The following is a 25,478-nucleotide window of genomic DNA, read 5'->3' as shown; positions in this document are numbered from 1 at the left end:
ACACACTAATACTACACACTGATACTACAGTATCTACACACTGATACTACAGTATCTACACACTGATACTACAGTATCTACACACTGATACTACAGTATCTACACACTGATACTACAGTATCTACACACTGATACTACAGTATCTACACACTAATACTACAGTATCTATACACTGATACTACAGTATCTACACACTGATACTACAGTATCTACACACTAATACTACACACTGATACTACAGTATCTACACACTGATACTACAGTATCTATACACTGATACTACAGTATCTACACACTAATACTACTCACTGATACTACAGTATCTACACACTGATACTACAGTATCTATACACTGATACTACAGTATCTACACACTGATACTACAGTATCTACACACTAATACTACACACTGATACTATCTACTCACTGATACTACAGTATCTTGGTCCTATGCACTGATACACTACAGTATGGATCTTTCTCGGTCTGCTCATTGCACTGTACCATACTATCTTCTGGGTGTAAAATAACATAGTAATACATATCAATAGACTGTAAAACTATTCGCTCATACACAGATTGGGATATGTTATCGCGGCTGTGCATTGGAATGCTTCTGTTTCTATCTAACAATACAATAACATAACACACACATAATTCAAAAACAAAAAAAAAACGTCTGAAATATTAGAACGGGTTCGGTATATAAATATATATATATAAATGGTATGTATCGCCTCCGCAATAGTATGGCTGTCACGACTTCGGCCGAAGTCGGTCCCTCTCCTTGTTCGGGCGGTTCGACGTCACCGACCTTCTAGCCATCGCTGATCCATTTCTCATTTTCCATTTGTTTTGTCTTGTCTTCCTACCACACCTGGTTCCAATCCCATCAATGAATCATGTTGTGTATTTAACCCTCTGTTTCACTCGGTGATTGTTTGATCGTATGTTATGTGGAAGTTTTATGTTCTGGTGTGCGACGGGTTTTGTACCTACTTTTTTTTTTAAATTTGTATATGTTGGTTTTCGGAGTTTTTTGTGAAGCACTTATTAAACGACTCGGTTTATACCAAGTTCGTTCTCCTGCGCCTGACTTCCCTGCCACCCTTTACAATGGCAATGGGTTGAAGCTCAATGTTAAATTCAAATCTCGATGAAAATCCACAAATCAACTTGATTGGAGGAACAAAAAACACTCCCCGCCTCTCGTCTTGAGCCACCCGTTTTTTTCTTTATTTACATTTGTTTTTATTATATTTATATTATATAATAATAATATTTATTTTATTTATTATGTTTTTATTTAACTAGGTTCTGTTACCTAGAAGCACATACCGGGGTTTTTTTTTTAACACAATCTTTAGCAATTGAGTTTTCATAGTATTTTCTGCGCTCGCCTAGCTCAAATTCTAGACGCAATGATTAAAACGAGACTATAGTGTACATAAAGTGATCATTGGACTTTAAAAAACTGTCTGATTGACTAAGTTTGTAGGGTGCAACAGCTTTTATTAAATGTATAATTTATCACTCTCACATGCTAATTTCTGTCCGTTAAGAACCAACAATGTTCTGCTTTACAGCCGAATCTCAGAGTTCTAATACATTTTACATTTTAGTCATTTAGCAGACGCTCTTATCCAGAGCGACTTACAGTAGTGAATGCATACATTTCATACATTTTTTTTCTCCGTACTGGTCCCCCGTGGGAATCGAACGCACAACCCTGGCGTTGCAAACACCATGCTCTACCAACTGAGCCACAGAGGATATGGCTGGACCAAAGCACTTGGATAATACTGGACCAAAGCACCTTGGATAATACTGGACCAAAGCACTTGGATAATACTGGACCAAAGCACTTGGATAATACTGGACCAAAGCACTTGGATAATACTGGACCAAAGCACTTGTGTTTTGCAGCAACAGCGCTAGTAGCTAGCTAACGCCAGTCAGATGAGAGGCAAGCTACAAGCAAAGGAAGCTAGCTACATTTTGCTGTGGAAGGTCTTTCACATGGCTGAAGTCATCTGTGTAAACTGTTGGCCTTGATACTTGCATGTAATCTAAATGGCAATAGCAGCCAAGGACGTTCACTATCTAATGTGTGCTTATTTGTTTGTGCTCTGCTAGTAACAAGGCTGTAACATTTTGCTGTATGGACAGATCGTGCACCGACACAACTCAATGTTGACAATATCGCCCATATCTTTCCACAAAGCACAGCTAGCTAGCTAGCTTAGTAAAGTTCATAGTCAGCACCAAACTTTGGGAAACTGCCACGCTGCTTAAGTATAATACATGCAGTGGGCTTTGCTCGTCTAACATTAATGTTAGCAAACGTTACTCTGTACGCTAGTCAATCTGGGTTGCTTAGCAACGTTACAGTAGCTAGATAACGTTACGCCATACGCTAGTTGATCTGGGTTGCTTAGCAACGTACAGTAGCTAGATAACATTACGCCGTACGCTAGTCAATCTGGGTTGCTTAGCAACGTTACAGTAGCTAGGTAACGTTACTCCGTAGGCTAGTCAAGCTGGGTTGCTTAGCAACGTTACAGTAGCTAGGTAACGTTACTCCGTACGCTAGTCAATCTGGGTTGCTTAGCAACGTTACAGCAGCTAGGTAACGTTACGCCGTACGCTAGTCGATCTGGGTTGCTTAGCAACGTTACAGCAGCTAGGTAACGTTACGCCGTACGCTAGTCGATCTGGGTTGCTTAGCAACGTTACAGCAGCTAGGTAACGTTACTCCGTACGCTAGTCGATCTGGGTTGCTTAGCAACGTTACAGTAGCTAGGTAACGTTACTCCGTACGCTAGTCGATCTGGGTTGCTTAGCAACGTTACAGTAGCTAGGTAACGTTACGCCGTACGCTAGTCGATCTGGGTTGCTTAGCAACGTTACAGCAGCTAGGTAACGTTACTCCGTACGCTAGTCGATCTGGGTTGCTTAGCAACGTTACAGCAGCTAGGTAACGTTACTCCGTACGCTAGTCGATCTGGGTTGCTTAGCAACGTTACAGTAGCTAGGTAACGTTACTCCGTACGCTAGTCGATCTGGGTTGCTTAGCAACGTTACAGTAGCTAGGTAACGTTACTCCGTACGCTAGTCGATCTGGGTTGCTTAGCAACGTTACAGCAGCTAGGTAACGTTACGCCGTACGCTAGTCGATCTGGGTTGCTTAGCAACGTTACAGTAGCTAGGTAACGTTACTCCGTACGCTAGTCGATCTGGGTTGCTTAGCAACGTTACAGCAGCTAGGTAACGTTACGCCGTACGCTAGTCGATCTGGGTTGCTTAGCAACGTTACAGTAGCTAGGTAACGTTACTCCGTACGCTAGTCGATCTGGGTTGCTTAGCAACGTTACAGCTGTAACATTGATTGTCGGCTTCCTCCTCTTTCAATGACATTTCCTTCTTGTCTTTAGAATCCAGATGTGTGCTGACTGATCAAATCACATTGTATTGGTCACATACACATATTTAGCAGATGTTATTGTGGGTGTAGCGAAATGCTTGTGTTCCCAGCTCCAACAGTGCAGTAATATCTAACTAAATGCTTGTGTTTCTAGCTCCAACAGTGCAGTAATATCTAACTAAATGCTTGTGTTCCCAGCTCCAACAGTAATATCTAACTAAATGCTTGTGTTCCCAGCTCCAACACTAATATCTAACTAAATGCTTTTGTTTCTAGCTCCAACAGTAATATCTAACTAAATGCTTGTGTTTCTAGCTCCAACAGTAATATCTAACTAAATGCTTGTGTTCCCAGCTCCAACAGTAATATCTAACTAAATGCTTGTGTTTCTAGCTCCAACAGTGCAGTAATATCTAACTAAATGCTTGTGTTTCTAGCACCAACAGTACAGTAATATCTAACTAAATGCTTGTGTTTCTAGCTCCAACAGTGCAGTAATATCTAACTAAATGCTTGTGTTTCTAGCTCCAACAGTAATATTTAACTAAATGCTTGTGTTCCCAGCTCCAACAGTAATATCTAACTAAATGCTTGTGTTTCTAGCACCAACAGTAATATCTAACTAAATGCTTGTGTTCCCAGCTCCAACAGTAATATCTAACTAAATGCTTGTGTTTCTAGCTCCAACAGTAATATCTAACTAAATGCTTGTGTTCCCAGCTCCAACAGTAATATCTAACTAAATGCTTGTGTTTCTAGCACCAACAGTACAGTAATATCTAACTAAATGCTTGTGTTTCTAGCACCAACAGTACAGTAATATCTAACTAAATGCTTGTGCTCCCAGCTCCAACAGTAATATCTAACTAAATGCTTGTGTTCCTAGCTCCAACAGTAATATCTAACTAAATGCTTGTGTTTCTAGCTCCAACAGTGCAGTAATATCTAACTAAATGCTTGTGTTTCCAGCTCCAACAGTGCAGTAATATCTAACTAAATGCTTGTGTTCCTAGCTCCAACAGTAATATCTAACTAAATGCTTGTGTTTCTAGCTCCAACAGTGCAGTAATATCTAACTAAATGCTTGTGTTCCTAGCTCCAACAGTAATATCTAACTAAATGCTTGTGTTTCTAGCTCCAACAGTAATATCTAACTAAATGCTTGTGTTCCCAGCTCCAACAGTACAGTAATATCTAACTAAATGCTTGTGTTCCCAGCTCCAACAGTAATATCTAACTAAATGCTTGTGTTCCTAGCTCCAACAGTAATATCTAACTAAATGCTTGTGTTTCTAGCTCCAACAATGCAGTAATATCTAACTAAATGCTTGTGTTCCTAGCTCCAACAGTAATATCTAACTAAATGCTTGTGTTCCCAGCTCCAACAGTAATATCTAACTAAATGCTTGTGTTTCTAGCTCCAACAGTAATATCTAACTAAATGCTTGTGTTTCTAGCTCCAACAGTAGTATCTAACTAAATGCTTGTGTTCCCAGCTCCAACAGTGCAGTAATATCTAACTAAATGCTTGTGTTCCTAGCTCCAACAGTGCATTAATATCTAACTAAATGCTTGTGTTCCCAGCTCCAACAGTGCAGTAATATCTAACTAAATGCTTGTGTTCCTAGCTCCAACAGTAATATCTAACTAAATGCTTGTGTTTCTAGCTCCAACAGTGCAGTAATATCTAACTAAATGCTTGTGTTCCCAGCTCCAACAGTAATATCTAACTAAATGCTTGTGTTTCTAGCTCCAACAGTAATATCTAACTAAATGCTTGTGTTCCCAGCTCCAACAGTGCAGTAATATCTAACTAAATGCTGGTGTTTCTAGCTCCAACAGTAATATCTAACTAAATGCTTGTGCTCCCAGCTCCAACAGTAATATCTAACTAAATGCTTGTGTTCCCAGCTCCAACAGTGCAGTAATATCTAACTAAATGCTTGTGTTCCCAGCTCCAACAGTGCAGTAATATCTAACTAAATGCTTGTGTTCCTAGCTCCAACAGTGCAGTAATATCTAACAATTCACAACAATACACACTAATCTAAAAGTAAAAGATGGAATTAAGAAATATATAAATATTAGATTGAGCATGTAGGAGGGGCATTGACTAAAATACAGTAGAATAGAATACAGTAGATACATATGAGATGAGTAATACAGTAGAATAGAATACAGTAGATACATATGAGATGAGTAATACAGTAGAATAGAATACAGTAGATACATATGAGATGAGTAATACAGTAGAATAGAGTACAGTAGATACATATGAGATGAGTAATACAGTAGAATAGAATACAGTAGATACATATGAGATGAGTAATACAGTAGAATAGAATACAGTAGATACATATGAGATGAGTAATACAGTAGAATAGAGTACAGTAGATACATATGAGATGAGTAATACAGTAGAATAGAATACAGTATATACATATGAGATGAGTAATACAGTAGAATATAATACAGTATATACATATGAGATGAGTAATACAGTAGAATAGAATACAGTAGATACATATGAGATGAGTAAAGCAGTATGTAAACATTATTAAAGTGACTAGTGTTCCATTATTAAAGTGACCAGTGATTCCATGTCTATGTATATGGGGCAGCAGCCTCTAAGGTGCAGGGCTGAGTAACCGGGTGGTAGCTGGCTAGTGATGGCTATTTAACAGTCTGATGGCCTTGAGGTAGAAGCTGTTTTTCAGTCTCTCGGTCCCAGCTTTGATGCACCTGTACTGACCTCACCTTCTGGATGGTAGTGGGGTGAACAGGCAGTGGCTCGGGTGGTTGTTGTCCTTGATGATCTTTTTGGCCTTCCTGTGACATCGGGTGGTGTAGGTGTCCTGGAGGGCAGGTAGTTTGCCCCCGGTGATGTGTTGGGCAGACCGCACTACCATCTGGAGAGCCCTGCGGTTGCCGTACCAGGCGGTGATACAGCCCGACAGGATGCTCTCAATTCTGCATCTGTAAAAGTTTGTGAGGGTTTTCGGTGACAAGCCAAATTTCTTAAGCCTCCTGAGGTTGAAGAGGTTCTGTTGCGCCTTCTTCACCACGCTGTCTGTGTGGGTGGTCCATTTCAGATCGTCAAACTTGAAGCTTGTCACCTTCTCCACTGCGGTCCCGTCGATGTGGATAGGGGGGTGCTTCCTCTGCTGATTCCTGAAGTCCACGATCAGTAACTTGATCAACACAGTGTCAAGTTACTTTCTCAATGTGTTCCCCAAAACTTTAGGTCGCCATCCAAGTAAAAAGTAGCTAGCTTGGTTAAAGAACACCAACATCATGCTAGCTAGCTTGGTTAGAGAACACCAACATCATGCTAGCTAGCTTGGTTAAAGAACACCAACATCATGCTAGCTAGCTTGGTTAAAGAACACCAACATCATGCTAGCTAGCTTGGTTAAAGAACACCAACATCATGCTAGCTAGCTTGGTTAAAGAACACCAACATCATGCTAGCTAGCTCGGTTAAAGAACACCAACATCATGCTAGCTAGCTCGGTTAAAGAACACCAACATCATGCTAGCTAGCTTGGTTAAAGAACACCAACATCATGCTAGCTAGCTTGGTTAAAGAACACCAACATCATGCTAGCTAGCTTGGTTAAAGAACACCAACATCATGCTAGCTAGCTTGGTTAAAGAACACCAACATCATGCTAGCTAGCTTGGTTAAAGAACACCAACATCATGCTAGCTAGCTCGGTTAAAGAACACCAACATCATGCTAGCTAGCTTGGTTAAAGAACACCAACATCATGCTAGCTAGCTCGGTTAGAGAACACCAACATCATGCTAGCTAGCTTGGTTAAAGAACACCAACATCATGCTAGCTAGCTTGGTTAGAGAACACCAACATCATGCTAGCTAGCTTGGTTAAAGAACACCAACATCATGCTAGCTAGCTTGGTTAAAGAACACCAACATCATGCTAGCTAGCTTGGTTAGAGAACACCAACATCATGCTAGCTAGCTTGGTTAAAGAACACCAACATCATGCTAGCTAGCTCGGTTAAAGAACACCAACATCATGCTAGCTAGCTTGGTTAGAGAACACCAACATCATGCTAGCTAGCTTGGTTAGAGAACACCAACATCATGCTAGCTAGCTTGGTTAAAGAACACCAACATCATGCTAGCTAGCTCGGTTAAAGAACACCAACATCATGCTAGCTAGCTTGGTTAGAGAACACCAACATCATGCTAGCTAGCTTGGTTAAAGAACACTAACATCATGCTAGCTAGCTTGGTTAGAGAACACCAACATCATGCTAGCTAACTTGGTTAAAGAACACCAACATCATGCTAGCTAGCTCGGTTAGTATGTGACTGTTGTTAACCTGTTGGGTCTAGGGGGCAGCATTTGCACGTCTGGATAAAAAAAATGTACCCGATTTAATCTGGTTACTAATCCTACCCAGTAACTAGAATATGCATATACTTATTATATATGGATAGAAAACACTCTAAAGTTTCCAAAACTGTTTGAATGGTGTCTGTGAGTATAACAGAACTCATTTGGCAGGCAAAACCCTGAGACATTTTCTGACAGGAAGTGGATACCTGATGTGTTGTATTGACTTTAAACCTATCCCATTGAAAAACACAGGGGTTTAGGAATATTTTGGCACTTCCTATTGCTTCCACTAGATGTCACCAGCCTTTACAAAGTGTTTTGAGTCTTCTGGAGGGAGATCTGACCGAACAAGAGCCATGGAACGGTGATGTCCCATTAGACACCTGGCGCGCTACTTCATGTTGGGTACCCTCGTTCCAATACGTTATAAAAGAGTATGCATTCGTCCACCTTGAATATTATTCATGTTCTGGTTAAAAAAGGCCCTAATGATTTATGCTATACAACGTTTGACATGTTTGAACGAACGGAAATATATTTTTTCCCCTCGTTCATGACGAGAAGTCCGGCTGGCTTAGATCATGTGCTAACAAGACGGAGATTTTTGGACATAAATGATGAGCTTTTTTGAACAAAACTACATTCGTTATGGACCTGTGATACCTGGAAGTGACATCTGATGAAGAGAATCAAAGGTAATGGATTATTTACATAGTATTTTCGATTTTAGATCTCCCCAACATGACGTCTAGTCTGTATCGCAACGCGTATTTTTCTGGGCGCAGTGCTCAGATTATTGCAAAGTGTGATTTCCCAGTAAGGTTATTTTTAAATCTGGCAAGTTGATTGCGTTCAAGAGATGTAAATCTATAATTCTTTAAATGACAATATAATATTTTAACAATGTTTTCTAATTTTAATTATTTAATTTCTGACGCTGACTTGACTGCCGGTTATTGGAGGGAAACGATTTCCTCAACATCAATGCCATAGTAAAACGCTGTTTTTGGATATAAAAATGAACTTGATAGAACTAAAAATGCATGCATTGTCTAACATAATGTCCTAGGAGTGTCATCTGATGGAGATTGTAAAAGGTTAGTGCATCATTTTAGCTGGTTTTATGGTTTTGGTGACCCTGTCTTTGACTTGACAAAACATTACACACAACTCTTGTAAATGTACTGTCCTAACATACTCTAAATTTATGCTTTCGCCGTAAAACCTTTTTGAAATCGTAAAACGTGGTTAGATTAAGGAGATGTTTATCTTTCAAATGGTGTAACATAGTTGTATTTTTGAAAAATTTGAATTTTGACATTTATTTGGATTCAAATTTGCCGCTCTTGAAATGCACCTGCTGTTGATGGAGTGCACCACGGGTGGCACGCTAGCGTCCCACCTAGCCCCAAGAGGTTATCACTTCATCTTCACGTTTAACGTTCAATCAGTACTGAGTGAATGAACAACAACAACCAGCTTCCTGTCCTCACCAGACTGTCCAGCTTCCCGTCCTCACCAGACTGTCCAGCTTCCCGTCCTCACCAGACTGTCCAGCTTCCCGTCCTCGCCAGACTGTCCAGCTTCCCGTCCACGCCAGACTGTCCAGCTTCCCGTCCTCGCCAGACTGTCCAGCTTCCCGTCCTCGCCAGACTGTCCAGCTTCCCGTCCTCGCCAGACTGTCCAGCTTCCCGTCCTCGCCAGACTGTCCAGCTTCCCGTCCTCGCCAGACTGTCCAGCTTCCCGTCCTCGCCAGACTGTCCAGCTTCCCGTCCTCACCAGACTGTCCAGCTTCCCGTCCTCGCCAGACTGTCCATTTGAATGGTGTCAAGATAATGTGTTGATGACAGGGTTTTTAGCATTAACGTCACCGTCATGGGATCTGAAGGTCCTGGGATTATTTATTGCTCTGAATCGAAATGTTATTAAGCCTGTTTCTCTTTTCTGTCTGGATAACTCATAGCTGGTGGACATGATCACGTATACACTACCTTTCAAAAGTTTGGGGTCACTTAGAAATGTCCTTGTTTTTGAAAGAAAAGCTATTTTTCTGACCAGTATTAGGGGTTATTTGTTATTGTAGTTTGGTCAGGACGTGGCAGAGGGGTATTTGTTATTGTAGTTTGGTCAGGACGTGGCAGAGGGTTATTTGTTATTGTAGTTTGGTCAGGACGTGGCAGAGGGGTATTTGTTATTGTAGTTTGGTCAGGACGTGGCAGAGGGGTATTTGTTATTGTAGTTTGGTCAGGACGTGGCAGAGGGGTATTTGTTTTATGTGGTTCGGGGTGGTTGGTTGTGTATTTAGGGTGTTTGATTTGTTAGTTCTGGGTTTTGGGTTATGTTCTAGGTTTGTATTTCTACGTTCTGTCTAGTTTTCTATGTTTAGGTTTGGGTATTTGTGGTTGCCTCTGATTGAGAGTCCTATATATAGGTAGGTGTTTGGGTTTGTGAGTTGTGGGAGACTAATTGCTGTGTATAGCTTTGTGCCTTACAAGCATGTTAGTCGTCGTCGTGGTGTTGTTCCTGTGTACGTGTTTTATTTGGTTTACCTTCTTATCCATAATAAAAAGAAGATGAGTACACATAACCCCCGCTGCGTATTGGTCCACTTTCTCCGACGACGATTTCTCTATATCTTCAGACGACGAAGAGTGTGACAGATCATAGTTAGTCTATTTTATTTTCCATTGATTGTACGCTGGCTAACAGGACCGATGGCTAATAGGACCGATGGCTAACAGGACCGATGGCTAACAGGACCGATGGCTAATAGGACCGATGGCTAATAGGACCGATGGCTAATAGGACCGATGGCTAATAGGACCGATGGCTAACAGGACCGATGGCTAACAGGACCGATGGCTAACAGGACCGATGGCTAACAGGACCGATGGCTAATAGGACCGATGGCTAACAGGACCGATGGCTAACAGGACCGATGGCTAACAGGACCGATGGCTAACAGGACCGATGGCTAATAGGACCGATGGCTAATAGGACCGATGGCTAACAGGACCGATGGCTAACAGGACCGATGGCTAATAGGACCGATGGCTAACAGGACCGATGGCTAATAGGACCGATGGCTAACAGGACCGATGGCTAATAGGACCGATGGCTAACAGGACCGATGGCTAACAGGACCGATGGCTAACAGGACCGATGGCTAACAGGACCGATGGCTAATAGGACCGATGGCTAACAGGACCGATGGCTAATAGGACCGATGGCTAACAGGACCGATGGCTAATAGGACCGATGGCTAACAGGACCGATGGCTAATAGGACCGATGGCTAATAGGACCGATGGCTAATAGGACCGATGGCTAACAGGACCGATGGCTAACAGGACCGATGGCTAACAGGACCGATGGCTAACAGGACCGATGGCTAACAGGACCGATGGCTAATAGGACCGATGGCTAACAGGACCGATGGCTAACAGGACCGATGGCTAATAGGACCGATGGCTAACAGGACCGATGGCTAATAGGACCGATGGCTAACAGGACCGATGGCTAATAGGACCGATGGCTAACAGGACCGATGGCTAACAGGACCGATGGCTAATAGGACCGATGGCTAACAGGACCGATGGCTAACAGGACCGATGGCTAACAGGACCGATGGCTAACAGGACCGATGGCTAACAGGACCGATGGCTAACTGGACCGATGGCTAATAGGACCGATGGCTAACAGGACCGATGGCTAACAGGACCGATGGCTAATAGGACCGATGGCTAACAGGACCGATGGCTAATAGGACCGATGGCTAACTGGACCGATGGCTAACAGGACCGATGGCTAACAGGACCGATGGCTAATAGGACCGATGGCTAATAGGACCGATGGCTAATAGGACCGATGGCTAACAGGACCGATGGCTAATAGGACCGATGGCTAACAGGACCGATGGCTAACAGGACCGATGGCTAACAGGACCGATGGCTAACAGGACCGATGGCTAACAGGACCGATGGCTAACAGGACCGATGGCTAACAGGACCGATGGCTAACAGGACCGATGGCTAACAGGACCGATGGCTAATAGGACCGATGGCTAATGCCGAGGCGGACCGATGGCTAACAGGACCGATGGCTAATAGGACCGATGGCTAATAGGACCGATGGCTAACAGGACCGATGGCTAATAGGACCGATGGCTAATAGGACCGATGGCTAACAGGACCGATGGCTAATAGGACCGATGGCTAATAGGACCGATGGCTAACAGGACCGATGGCTAACAGGACCGATGGCTAATAGGACCGATGGCTAATAGGAGATTAAACCGCTCGTTTCGGATCCTTACAAGGCACCCAGACCTTCGTCCCCGATGTCTCCGTCTCGTTCTCCTGCGAATGACGGGGGATGAGGGCCTTATCGGGCATCTGAAAGTAAATCCTTCTCGTCCGACTCGTTAAAGAAAAAGTCCATTGCGGGTTGAGTAATCGCTGTGCTGATATCTAGAAGCTCTTTTCGGTCATTAGACATGGTGGCAGAAACATTTATGTACAAAACGTTACAAATAACGCAGAAAAACACACAATAGCACAATTTGGTTAGGAGTTCGTAAAACGGCAGCCATCTCCTCCGGCGCCGTCATCCATAGGATGAACCATGACTAGAATACAATATCTACATATAAGTAACCTGTAATTTCCATTCTCAGAGCGTTAATAAAACCTTCCAGAAAAACATTCAAGGAACCAGAGTAGAACCCCCTCAGAACCTCCCTGGAAAACATTCAAGGAACCAGAGTAGAACCCCCTCAGAACCTCCCTGGAAAACATTCAAGGAACCAGAGTAAAACCCCCTCAGAACCTCCCTGGAAAACATTCAAGGAACCAGAGTAGAACCCCCTCAGAACCTCCCTGGAAAACATTCAAGGAACCAGAGTAGAACCCCCTCAGAACCTCCCTGGAAAACATTCAAGGAACCAGAGTAGAACCCCCTCAGAACCTCCCTGGAAAACATTCAAGGAACCAGAGTAGAACCCCCTCAGAACCTCCCTGGAAAACATTCAAGGAACCAGAGTAAAACCCCCTCAGAACCTCCCTGGAAAACATTCAAGGAACCAGAGTAGAACCCCCTCAGAACCTCCCTGGAAAACATTCAAGGAACCAGAGTAGAACCCCCTCAGAACCTCCCTGGAAAACATTCAAGGAACCAGAGTAGAACCCCCTCAGAACCTCCCTGGAAAACATTCAAGGAACCAGAGTAGAACCCCCTCAGAACCTCCCTGGAAAACATTCAAGGAACCAGAGTAGAACCCCCTCAGAACCTCCCTGGAAAACATTCAAGGAACCAGAGTAGAACCCCATCAGAACCTCCCTGGAAAACATTCAAGGAACCAGAGTAGAACCCCCTCAGAACCTCCCTGGAAAACATTCAAGGAACCAGAGTAGAACCCCCTCAGAACCTCCCTGGAAAACATTCAAGGAACCAGAGTAGAACCCCCTCAGAACCTCCCTGGAAAACATTCAAGGAACCAGAGTAGAACCCCCTCAGAACCTCCCTGGAAAACATTCAAGGAACCAGAGTAGAACCCCCTCAGAACCTCCCTGGAAAACATTCAAGGAACCAGAGTAGAACCCCCTCAGAACCTCCCTGGAAAACATTCAAGGAACCAGAGTAGAACCCCATCAGAACCTCCCTGGAAAACATTCAAGGAACCAGAGTAGAACCCCCTCAGAACCTCCCTGGAAAACATTCAAGGAAGCAGAGTAGAACCCCCTCAGAACCTCCCTGGAAAACATTCAAGGAACCAGAGTAGAACCCCCTCAGAACCTCCCTGGAAAACATTCAAGGAACCAGAGTAGAACCCCCTCAGAACCTCCCTGCAACCTAGAAATAAACCTTCCCTGAACAGGAAATCTTTCAGTTTTACCGGTCAGGAAACGAATGGTTCCATTCCCACAACCAATGTGAAACCAAAAAACAGACGTTACCACAACTTCCGAGGAACTAAATATGCTAGCTGGGATATGTGTGTGTGTGTGTGTGTGTGTGTGTGTGTGTGTGTGTGTGTGTGTGTGTGTGTGTGTGTGTGTGTGTGTGTGTGTGTGTGTGTGTGTGTGTGTGTGTGTGTGTGTGTGTTCTCTGTGCCTGATCTGTGTTCTCCGTGCAGGTACGTGATGAAAGACAGCCGTCAGACAGATGACCAGAGAGGGAGGTGTACAGAGCTGCTGATGACATACGACCCCGCCAAGAGAGACTGGCAGCTGGGGAAGACTAAGGTATGCTGGCCCCGACGACGCGTCTCACACACACACACACACACACACACACACACACACACACACCGTCACAGACTGTACTGTGCTACCTGTAATGTGTGCTGAGGGGGTTTCAGGGTGATCAGTTGCAGAGAAGGGAGAAGAACAGGGACTGAGGGCTGAGGGGGTTTCAGGGTGATCAGTTACAGAGAAGGGAGAAGAACAGGGACTGAGGGCTGAGGGGGTTTCAGGGTGATCAGTTACAGAGAAGGGAGAAGAACAGGGACTGAGGGCTGAGGGGGTTTCAGGGTGATCAGTTACAGAGAAGGGAGAAGAACAGGGACTGAGGGCTGAGGGGGTTTCAGGGTGATCAGTTACAGAGAAGGGAGAAGAACAGGGACTGAGGGCTGAGGGGGTTTCAGGGTGATCAGTTACAGAGAAGGGAGAAGAACAGGGACTGAGGGCTGAGGGGGCGGGTGTCGGCTCGGGGGGGCGGGCTGGGGCGAGGGGGTCGGGGATCGGCACGGGGGGGCGGGGCTGGGGGGTCAGGGGCAGGCAGAGAGGGAGAAGAACAGGGACAGTTACACAAGCTTCAGTCTGACAACCCAGCTGGGACAGCTACACAATCAGAGGATAATGTCTCTCTTCCTTAAGTCAAACCTTCCCCAGCAGCCATAAGTAATGTCTACCTGTCTCTGGGTCAGTCATGTTCAGTAGTCAACAACAACAGGATATCCTCTGAGTTCAGAACGTCGTATAGCTACAGGTCTGTTACGTGTAACAAACCAAATTACTCACTCAAGACTGCATTTGCTTTGGCCAGTTGTCTGTCACCAAGTCTTCTACCAGTCTTTACATTTTAGTCATTTAGCAGACGCTCTTATCCAGAGAGACTTACAGTAGTGAATGCATACATTTCATTTCATACATTTTTATTTATTTTTTCCCCTGTGCTGGCCCCCCGTGGGAATCGAACCCACAACCCTGGCGTTGCAAACACCATGCTCTACCAACTGAGCTACAGGGAAGGCTGTAGCTAACTTCTGTCTTAGCTTCATGATGCACTGCATTGTGGGACCTGTAGTATGATTCAGAAGTTAGCTCCATGACAGGGAGGTACGGCTGCTGGCTTCATGATGCACTGCATTGTGGGACCTGTAGTATGATTCAGAAGTTAGCTCCATGACAGGGAGGTACGGCTGCTGGCTTCATGATGCACTGCATTGTGGGATCTGTAGTATGATTCAGAAGTTAGCTCCATGACAGGGAGGTACGGCTGCTGGCTTCATGATGCAATGCATTGTGGGACCTGTAGTATGATTCAGAAGTTAGCTCCATGACAGGGAGGTACGGCTGCTGGCTTCATGATGCACTGCATTGTGGGACCTGTAGTATGATTCAGAAGTTAGCTCCATGACAGGGAGGTACGGCTGCTGGCTTCATGATGCAATGCATTGTGGGATCTGTAGTATGATTCATCTTCATGATACTGTGTAGTGTGGGATAAAGGCCAGGAGCTGGGATAAAGGCCAGGAGCTGGGATAAAGGCCAGGAGCTGGGATAAAGGCCAGGAGCTGGGATAAAGGCCAGGAGCTGGGATAAAGGCCAGGAGCTGGGATAAAGGCCAGGAGCTGGGATAAAGGCCAGGAGCTGAAAGCAGTCAGAAAGAGGGTCTGTCTCTCTGTGTGGAGGATCTGATTGGTGGTCTGTCTCTCTGTATGTGGAGGATCTGATTGGTGGTCTGTCTCTCTGTGTGGAGGATCTGATTGGTGGTCTGTCTCTCTGTGTGGAGGATCTGATTGGTGGTCTGTCTCTCTGTATGTGGAGGATCTGATTGGTGGTCTGTCTCTCTGTGTGGAGGATGTGATTGGTGGTCTGTCTCTCTGTGTGGAGGATCTGATTGGTGGTCTGTCTCTCTGTATGTGGAGGATCTGATTGGTGGTCTGTCTCTCTGTATGGAGGATCTGATTGGTGGTCTGTCTCTCTGTGTGGAGGATCTGATTGGTGGTCTGTCTCTCTGTATGGAGGATCTGATTGGTGGTCTGTCTCTCTGTGTGGAGGATCTGATTGGTGGTCTGTCTCTCTGTGTGGAGGATCTGATTGGTGGTCTGTCTCTCTGTGTGGAGGATCTGATTGGTGGTCTGTCTCTCTGTATGGAGGATCTGATTTGTGGTCTGTCTCTCTGGTCTGTCTCTCTGTGTGGAGGATCTGATTGGTGGTCTGTCTCTCTGTGTGGAGGATCTGATTGGTGGTCTGTCTCTCTGTGTGGAGGATCTGATTGGTGGTCTGTCTCTCTGTGTGGAGGATCTGATTGGTGGTCTGTCTCTCTGTATGGAGGATCTGACTGGTGGAATAGGATAGAATAGGGGTTTCAGGTGATAGGCTACAGAGAATGGTGGTTTACTGGTGGTCTGTCTCTCTGTGTGGGTTTTAGTCCTAGGTGTGTCATGGAGGAAGAGAGATGTTGTCTGGGACCCTCAGAGTGATAAATCATCTCTAGGCTGGCCTCTCTCTCAGGCGTAGCAGGCTGGCCTCTCTCTCAGGCGTAGCAGGCTGGCCTCTCTCTCAGGCGTAGCAGGCTGGCCTCTCTCTCAGGCGTAGCAGGCTGGCCTCTCTCTCAGGCGTAGCAGGCTGGCCTCTCTCTCAGGCGTAGCAGGCTGGCCTCTCTCTCAGGCGTATCAGGCTGATCTCTCTCTCAGGCGTAGCAGGCTGGGCCTCTCTCTCAGGCGTAGCAGGCTGGCCTCTCTCTCAGGCGTAGCAGGCTGGCCTCTCTCTCAGGCGTAGCAGGCTGGCCTCTCTCTCAGGCGTAGCAGGCTGGCCTCTCTCTCAGGCGTAGCATGGTGGCCTCTCAGGCGTAGCAGGCTGGCCTCTCTCTCTCAGGCTCAGCAGGCGGGGCTCTCTCTCTCAGGCGTAGCAGGCTGGCCTCTCTCTCAGGCGTAGCAGGCTGGCCTCTCTCTCAGGCGTAGCAGGCTGGCCTCTCTCTCAGGCGTAGCATGGTGGCCTCTCTCTCAGGCGTAGCAGGCTGGCCTCTCTCTCAGGCGTAGCAGGCTGGCCTCTCTCTCAGGCGTAGCAGGCTGGCCTCTCTCTCAGGCGTAGCATGGTGGCCTCTCTCTCAGGCGTAGCAGGCTGGCCTCTCTCTCAGGCGTAGCAGGCTGGCCTCTCTCTCAGGCGTAGCAGGCTGGCCTCTCTCTCAGGCGTAGCAGGCTGGCCTCTCTCTCAGGCGTAGCAGGCTGGCCTCTCTCTCTCAGGCTCAGCAGGCGGGGCTCTCTCTCTCAGGCTCAGCAGGCTGGCCTCTCTCTCAGGCGTAGCAGGCTGGCCTCTCTCTCTCAGGCTCAGCAGGCGGGGCTCTCTCTCTCAGGCTCAGCAGGCTGGCCTCTCTCTCAGGCGTAGCAGGCTGGCCTCTCTCTCAGGCTCAGCAGGCTGGCCTCTCTCTCAGGCGTAGCAGGCTGGCCTCTCTCTCAGGCGTAGCAGGCTGGCCTCTCTCTCAGGCGTAGCAGGCTGGCCTCTCTCTCAGGCGTAGCAGGCTGGTGTGTGGTTAAAGCGTAGCAGGGTGGTGTGTGGTTAAAGTGTAGCAGGGTGGTGTGTGTGGTTAAAGTGTAGCAGGGTGGTGTGTGGTTAAAGCGGTGTGTGGTTAAAGTGTAGCAGGGTGGTGTGTGGTTAAAGCGTAGCAGGGTGGTGTGTGGTTAAAGCGTAGCAGGGTGGTGTGTGGTTAAAGTGTAGCAGGGTGGTGTGTGGTTAAAGCGTAGCAGGGTGGTGTGTGGTTAAAGCGTAGCAGGGTGGTGTGTGGTTAAAGCGTAGCAGGGTGGTGTGTGGTTAAAGCGTAGCAGGGTGGTGTGTGGTTAAAGCGTAGCAGGGTGGTGTGTGGTTAAAGCGTAGCAGGGTGGTGCGTGGTTAAAGCGTAGCAGGGTGGTGTGTGGTTAAAGCGTAGCAGGGTGGTGTGTGGTTAAAGCGTAGCAGGGTGGTGTGTGGTTAAAGTGTAGCAGGGTGTTGTGTGGTTAAAGCGTAGCAGGGTGGTTAAAGCGTAGCAGGGTGGTGTGTGGTTAAAGCGTAGCAGGGTGGTGTGTGGTTAAAGTGTAGCAGGGTGGTGTGTGGTTAAAGCGTAGCAGGGTGGTGTGTGGTTAAAGTGTAGCAGGGTGGTGTGTGGTTAAAGCGTAGCAGGGTGGTGTGTGGTTAAAGTGTAGCAGGGTGGTGTGTGGTTAAAGTGTAGCAGGGTGGTGTGTTCCTGTTAACAGTGGATACATTATGTTAAAACACATCTCTCTGAACTGCTCTGTTCACACAGGACATACTTGGCACACACACACACACACACACGCACACACGCACACGCACACACACACACGCACGCTATGTAAAGCTCTGTTGTCATGTAGCCTGTCTGATTGTGTAGCTGTATAGAATAGCTACATTGTTCTCCAGTATGTAGGGGTCAAGGGTCAGGGTTAGAACAGGGCTGGACGGCTCCGTTCTCCAGTATGACTGGGTCAGGGGTTAGAAGATGGCCGCCCCCAGGTGGTGAAGGTAGGAAACAACACCTCCACTCCGCTGATCCTCACTGCTGGGGCCCCACAAGGCTGCGTGCTCAGCCCCCTCCTGTTCATCCATCACTGGGTGGCCATGCAGACGACACTACAGTGGTAGGCTTGATTACCAACAATGATGAGACGGCCTACAGGGAGGAGGTGAGGGCCCTCGGAGTGTGGTGTCAGGAAAATAACCTCACACTCAATAAAACATTTACATTTTGGTCTTTTAGCAGACGCTCTTATCCAGAGCGACTTACATTTCATTAAAAAAAAAAATTCTTTTTCGTACTGGCCCCCCGTGGGAATCGAACCCACAACCCTGGCGTTGCAAACACCATGCTCTACCAACTGAGCTACAGGGAAGGCCACAAAAGGAAATGATCGTGGACTTCAGGAAACAGCGGAGGGAGCAGCCCCTATCCACATTGACGGGACAGTATTGGAGAAGGTGGAGAGTTTTAAGTTCCTCGGCGTACACATCACTGACAAACTGAAATGGTCCACCCACACAGACAGCGTGGTGAAGAAGGCGCAGCAGCACCTCTACAACCTCAGGAGTCTGAAGAAATGAGGCGTGTCACCTAAAACCCTCACAAACTTTTACAGATGCACAATTGAGAGCATCCCGTCGGGCTGTAACACCGTCTGGTCCGGCAACTGCTCCGCCCACAACCGCAGGGCTCTCCAGAGGGTAGTGAGGTCTGCACAACGCATCACCGGGGGCAAACTACCTGCCCTCCAGGACACCTACACCACCCGATGTCACAGGAAGGCCAAAAAGATCATCAAGGACAACAACCACCCGAGCCACTGCCTGTTCACCCCGCTATCATCCAGAAGGTGAGGTCAGTACAGGTGCATCAAAGCTGGGACCGAGAGACTGAAAAACAGCTTCTATCTCAAGGCCATCAGACTGTTAAAACAGCCATCACTAGCACAGAGAGGCTGCTGCCAACATACTGACTCGGAATCGTTGGCCACTTTAATAAATGGATCACTAGTCACTTTAATAATGTTTACATATCTTGTATTACTCATCTCATATGTATATACTGTATTCTATACTATCTTACTGTATCTTAGTCTATGTATTACTCATCTCATATGTATATACTGTATTCTATTCTACTGTATTACTCATCTCATATGTATATACTGTATTCTATCCTATTCTACTGTATCTTAGTCTATGCTGCTCTGTCATTGCTCATCCATATATTTATATATTCTTAATTCCATTCATTTACTTATATTTGTGTGTATTGAGTATTTGTGTGTATGTAGTATTTGTGTGTATTGAGTATTTGTGTGTATTAGGTATTTGTGTGTATTGAGTATTTGTGTGTATTGAGTATTTGTGTGTATTGAGTATTTGTGTGTATTGAGTATTTGTGTGTATTATGTATTTGTGTGTATTATGTATTTGTGTGTATTAGGTATTTGTGTGTATTGAGTATTTGTGTGTATTGAGTATTTGTGTGTATTGAGAGTGGAGGTATTGTGTGTATTGAGTATTTGTGTGTATTAGGTATTTGTGTGTATTGAGTATTTGTGTGTATTGAGTATTTGTGTGTATTGGGTATTTGTGTGTATTTGGTATTTGTGTGTATTTGGTATTTGTGTGTATTGAGTATTTGTGTGTATTGAGTATTTGTGTGTATTAGGCATTTGTGTGTATTTGGTATTTGTGTGTATTAGGCATTTGTGTGTATTAGGCATTTGTGTGTATTAGGTATTTGTGTGTATTGAGTATTTGTGTGTATTGAGTATTTGTGTGTATTAGGTATTTGTGTGTATTGAGTATTTGTGTGTATTTGGTATTTGTGTGTATTTGGTATTTGTGTGTATTTGGTATTTGTGTGTATTAGGTATTTGTGTGTATTAGGTATTTGTGTGTATTTGTGTGTATTAGGTATTTGTGTGTATTAGGTATTTGTGTGTATTTGTGTGTATTAGGTATTTGTGTGTATTAGGTATTTGTGTGTATTTGTGTGTATTAGGTATTTGTGTGTATTGGGTATTTGTGTGTATTTGTGTGTATTAGGTATTTGTGTGTATTGGGTATTTGTTGTGGAATTGTTAGATATCACAGTCACTCACTACTCATATTATTACAACTCATCAAAACAGCAGGTGCAGTTAAATACCACACTATGGAAAAGGTGAAACATTACATATGATATTTTGTCCATATCACCCAGCCCTCGGATACCTTGACATATACACTTGTCTCTTTATACTAAATGTATTTATAGGCACCTGTGAAGGTTTAAAGTGTCATAAATTCTTCAAATGTGATTATGTTGGAGTATAAAGGAAAGGTTAACTACACCCAGTAGAAGAAGTCTCTTAACCTCCTTCCTTAATGAGGGCAAGGACAAGAATGTGTGTCCTGCTCTTTGGAGGAGTGCCATCCTCTCTCTCCCTTCCCCTACCTCTCCCCTCCCCTCCAGTCTCCCTGCCACTCTCTGCCTAGCAGGGCCCTCCCCTCTGTGTCTCCCTGCTGCTCTCTGCCTAGCAGGGCCCCTCCCCTCCAGTCTCCCTGCCACTCTCTGCCTAGCAGGGCCCCTCCCCTCCAGTCTCCCTGCCACTCTCTGCCTAGCAGGGCCCCTCCCCTCCAGTCTCCCTGCCACTCTCTGCCTAGCAGGGCCCCTCCCCTCCAGTCTCCCTGCCACTCTCTGCCTAGCAGGGCCCTTCCCCTCCAGTCTCCCTGCCGCTCTCTGCCTAGCAGGGCCCTACCCTCCAGTCTCCCTGCCGCTCTCTGCCTAGCAGGGCCCTTCCCCTCCAGTCTCCCTGCTGCTCTCTGCCTAGCAGGGCCCTTCCCCTCCAGTCTCCCTGCTGCTCTCTGCCTAGCAGGGCCCCTCCCCTCCAGTCTCCCTGCCGCTCTCTGCCTAGCAGGGCCCTACCCTCCAGTCTCCCTGCCACTCTCTGCCTAGCAGGGCCCCTCCCCTCCAGTCTCCCTGCTGCTCTCTGCCTAGCAGGGCCCCTCCCCTCCAGTCTCCCTGCCACTCTCTGCTCGCGGGCCCCCCTCGTCTTGCTGCCCTGTGGGGTCCCTCAGTTCCCTGCCCTCTCTCTGGCTGCTCTCTCGGCCTCTTCCCTTCTAGTCTCTCTCTCTCTCTCTCTCTCTCTCTCTCTCTCTCTCTCTCTCTCTCTCTCTCTCTCTCTCTCTCTCTCTCTCTCTCTCTCTCTCTCTCTCTCTCTCCCTCCCTCTCCCTGGTCACCTCAGTAGCAACCAGATAGAGAGCAACAGAAGGGAAACACACATAGACCGAACGGTCGCTCGCTGTGGGACTAACAACACAACACTATGACTCTCTGCAGCAGTAGCAGCACAGTAGCAGTATTCATCTGGGCTCTCTGCAGTGACATTCAGGATCAGTGGTAACTAACCTACAGCTCTGCTCTGTGAAGGAACACAAGGGGCCTACAGCACCCCCACCTTGGACCTTATGAAGAGGAACTATCTTACAGGATCTAACCTACACCACCCCCCTCTCTCTCTCTGCCCCCCTCCCCGACCGTGCCGTGTGTACTGTCCTGCAGGTGTTCCTGAAGGAAGAGCTGGAACTCAGGCTGGAGAAGGAGAGGGAAGAGGTGCGGAGACAGGCGGGAATGGTGATCCGGGCACACATACTCAGCTATGTGGCAAGGTGGGTAGTGGAGCTGGGCCTGGGGAAGAGGGCTGGAGGGTGGGTAGTGGAGCTGGGCCTGGGGAAGAGGGCTGGAGGGTGGGTAGTGGAGCTGGGCCTGGGGAAGAGGGCTGGAGGGTGGGTAGTGGAGCTGGACCTGGGGAAGAGGGCTGGAGGGTGGGTAGTGGAGCTGGGCCTGGGGAAGAGGGCTGGAGGGTGGGTAGTGGAGCTGGGCCTGGGGAAGAGGGCTGGAGGGTGGGTAGTGGAGCTGGGCCTGGGGAAGAGGGCTGGAGGGTGGGTAGTGGAGCTGGGCCTGGGGAAGAGGGCTGGAGGGTGGGTAGTGGAGCTGGGCCTGGGGAAGAGGGCTGAGGGTGGGTAGTGGAGCTGGGCCTGGGGAAGAGGGCTGGAGGGTGGGTAGTGGAGCTGGGCCTGGGGAAGAGGGCTGAGGGAGGGTAGTGGAGCTGGGCCTGGGGAAGAGGGCTGTATGTATTTAAGTATGCATGTGTGAATGTTTTTGTTTGTACAGATTATTCTGTGAGGGAAGTGACAGTGTTACGACAGTGTTACGACAGTGTTACGACAGTGTTACGACAGTGTTACGACAGTGTTACTGTGACCTTTTAACCCAGTGTCTTTGTCATTTCGTTGGGAGTCTACTTATACTAGTGTAATATACTGTATCAGTGTGTTTGAAAGATATTAACATTTTTAATAATCAACCCAAAATAGACGGCTGGGTGTTTCTTCCAAGTGGTACTGTTTGGACTGTGTTTGGAATGTGTTTGGAATGTGTTTGGACTGTGTTTGGAATGTGTTTGGACTGTGTTTGGACTGTGTTTTGACTGTGTTTGGACTGTGTTTGGACTGTGTTTGGACTGTGTTTGGACTGTGTTTTGACTGTGTTTGGACTGTGTTTGGAATGTGTTTGGAATGTGTTTGGACTGTGTTTGGAATGTGTTTGGACTGTGTTTGGACTGTGTTTTGACTGTGTTTGGACTGTGTTTGGACTGTGTTTGGACTGTGTTTGGACTGTGTTTTGACTGTGTTTGGACTGTGTTTGGACTGTGTTTGGACTGTGTTTTGACTGTGTTTGGACTGTGTTTGGACTGTGTTTGGACTGTGTTTGGACTGTGTTTGGACTGTGTTTTGACTGTGTTTGGACTGTGTTTGGACTGTGTTTGGACTGTGTTTGGACTGTGTTTGGACTGTGTTTGGACTGTGTTTGGACTGTGTTTGGACTGTGTTTGGACTGTGTTTGGACTGTGTTTGGACTGTGTTTGGAATGTGTTTGGACTGTGTTTGGACTGTGTTTGGACTGTGTTTTGACTGTGTTTGGAATGTGTTTGGACTGTGTTTGGAATGTGTTTTGACTGTGTTTGGACTGTGTTTTGACTGTGTTTGGACTGTGTTTTGACTGTGTTTGGACTGTGTTTGGAATGTGTTTTGACTGTGTTTGGACTGTGTTTGGACTGTGTTTGGACTGTGTTTGGAATGTGTTTTGACTGTGTTTGGACTGTGTTTGGACTGTGTTTTGACTGTGTTTGGACTGTGTCCCAGAACAAGTGGAGGAAGATCAGTACCAGTGTCTAGATACATAGAACCAGTCATATCTGGATTATCAAGATATAAAGGCAACCTGGTCTCAGAGCAAAACCTATTATATTTTTACTCAAATCTGTGCCACTCCGGTTAATATATGTTACTTTACTTTAGATTATATTACATTGGCCTACCTAAAACGAATTGTAGGACGTATAGTATCCTACGTCTTAATTTAACCCGTTTAGTACGATATGCTATGTTCAACTGCTTTAGTACGATATGCTATGTTCAACTGCTTTAGTATGATATGCTACGATATGCTATGTACGACTGCTTTAGTATGATATGCTACGATATGCTATGTTCAACTGCTTTAGTATGATATGCTACGTTCGACTGCTTTAGTACGATATGCTATGATATGCTATGTTCAACTGCTTTAGTATGATATGCTACGATATGCTATGTTAAACTGCTTTAGTACGATATGCTACGATATGCTATGTTCAACTGCTTTAGTATGATATGCTATGATATGCTATGTTCAACTGCTTTAGTATGATATGCTATGATATGCTATGTTCAACTGCTTTAGTACGATATGCTACGATATGCTATGTTCAACTGCTTTAGTATGATATGCTATGTTCAACTGCTTTAGTATGATATGCTACGTTCAACTGCTTTAGTATGATATGCTATGTTCAACTGCTTTAGTATGATATGCTATGTTCAACTGCTTTAGTATGATATGCTATGATATGCTATGTTCAACTGCTTTGGTATGATATGCTATGATATGCTATGTTCAACTGCTTTAGTACGATATGCTATGATATGCTATGTTCAACTGCTTTAGTATGATATGCTACGATATGCTATGTTCAACTGCTTTAGTATGATATGCTACGATATGCTATGTTCAACTGCTTTAGTATGATATGCTATGTTCAACTGCTTTAGTATGATATGCTATGTTCAACTGCTTTAGTATGATATGCTACGATATGCTATGTTCAACTGCTTTAGTACGATATGCTACAATATGCTACGTTCAACTGCTTTAGTATGATATGCTACATTCAACTGCTTTAGTATGATATGCTATGATATGCTATGTTCAACTGCTTTAGTATGATATGCTACATTCAACTGCTTTAGTATGATATGCTATGATATGCTATGTTCAACTGCTTTAGCATGATATGCTACGTTCAACTGCTTTAGTATGATATGCTACGTTCAACTGCTTAGTACGATATGCTACGATATGCTACATTGTTAACCTACTGTCCATGCCAAACGTAGAATACTTATTTGAGTGTCCCAGATGTACATGTATGTTACATCTCGTAGTAAATGTAATGTAACCTAACGTAAAGAAACATATCATGCTAAATGGAGTGGCACAGATTTTAGTAAAATATAATGCGTTTTTTTCTCTGAGACCAGGCTGATAAGGATAGTAATTACATTTTAAGAGCAACAATATATTCTCAACAGTCTGTCAGTATTGTGGATATTACTAACATTGATTACCATTTATAGGAAGATTAGACAGTCCTACAGTTTAAATGTCTTGATCCTTTTAAGGCTCTAAAATATATATTTTATAAAATACAGTTGATCTAGTTGTTGTTTGAGGAGAGTAGAGCTCCAGGCGGAGTAGAGGAGAGGTAGAGCTCCAGACGGAGTAGAGGAGAGAGTAGAGCTCCAGGCGGAGTAGAGGAGAGAGTAGAGCTCCAGGCGGAGTAGAGGAGAGAGTCGA

The 25,478-nt window shown here is 45.6% G+C and overlaps 1 protein-coding gene across 1 annotated transcript in view; it reads left to right on the top strand.

Moving 5' to 3' along the window:
* The window catches only part of LOC106586950 (unconventional myosin-X), a 265,626-nt gene that overhangs the window by 177,987 nt on the left and 62,161 nt on the right, over positions 1-25,478 (top strand). Inside the window, exons 21-22 of the mRNA XM_082969251.1 lie at positions 13,926-14,034; positions 22,083-22,189. Coding sequence (XP_082825377.1) covers positions 13,926-14,034; positions 22,083-22,189 — 216 coding nt within the window. The remainder of the gene's footprint in view (positions 1-13,925; positions 14,035-22,082; positions 22,190-25,478) is intronic.

Source organism: Salmo salar, chromosome 25 (genome assembly GCF_965601325.2).
Source record: "Salmo salar chromosome 25, fSalSal1, whole genome shotgun sequence".
NCBI lineage: Eukaryota > Metazoa > Chordata > Actinopteri > Salmoniformes > Salmonidae > Salmo > Salmo salar.
Note: the sequence above shows the minus strand (reverse complement) of the source record. Positions and strands in the feature narration are given on the sequence as shown.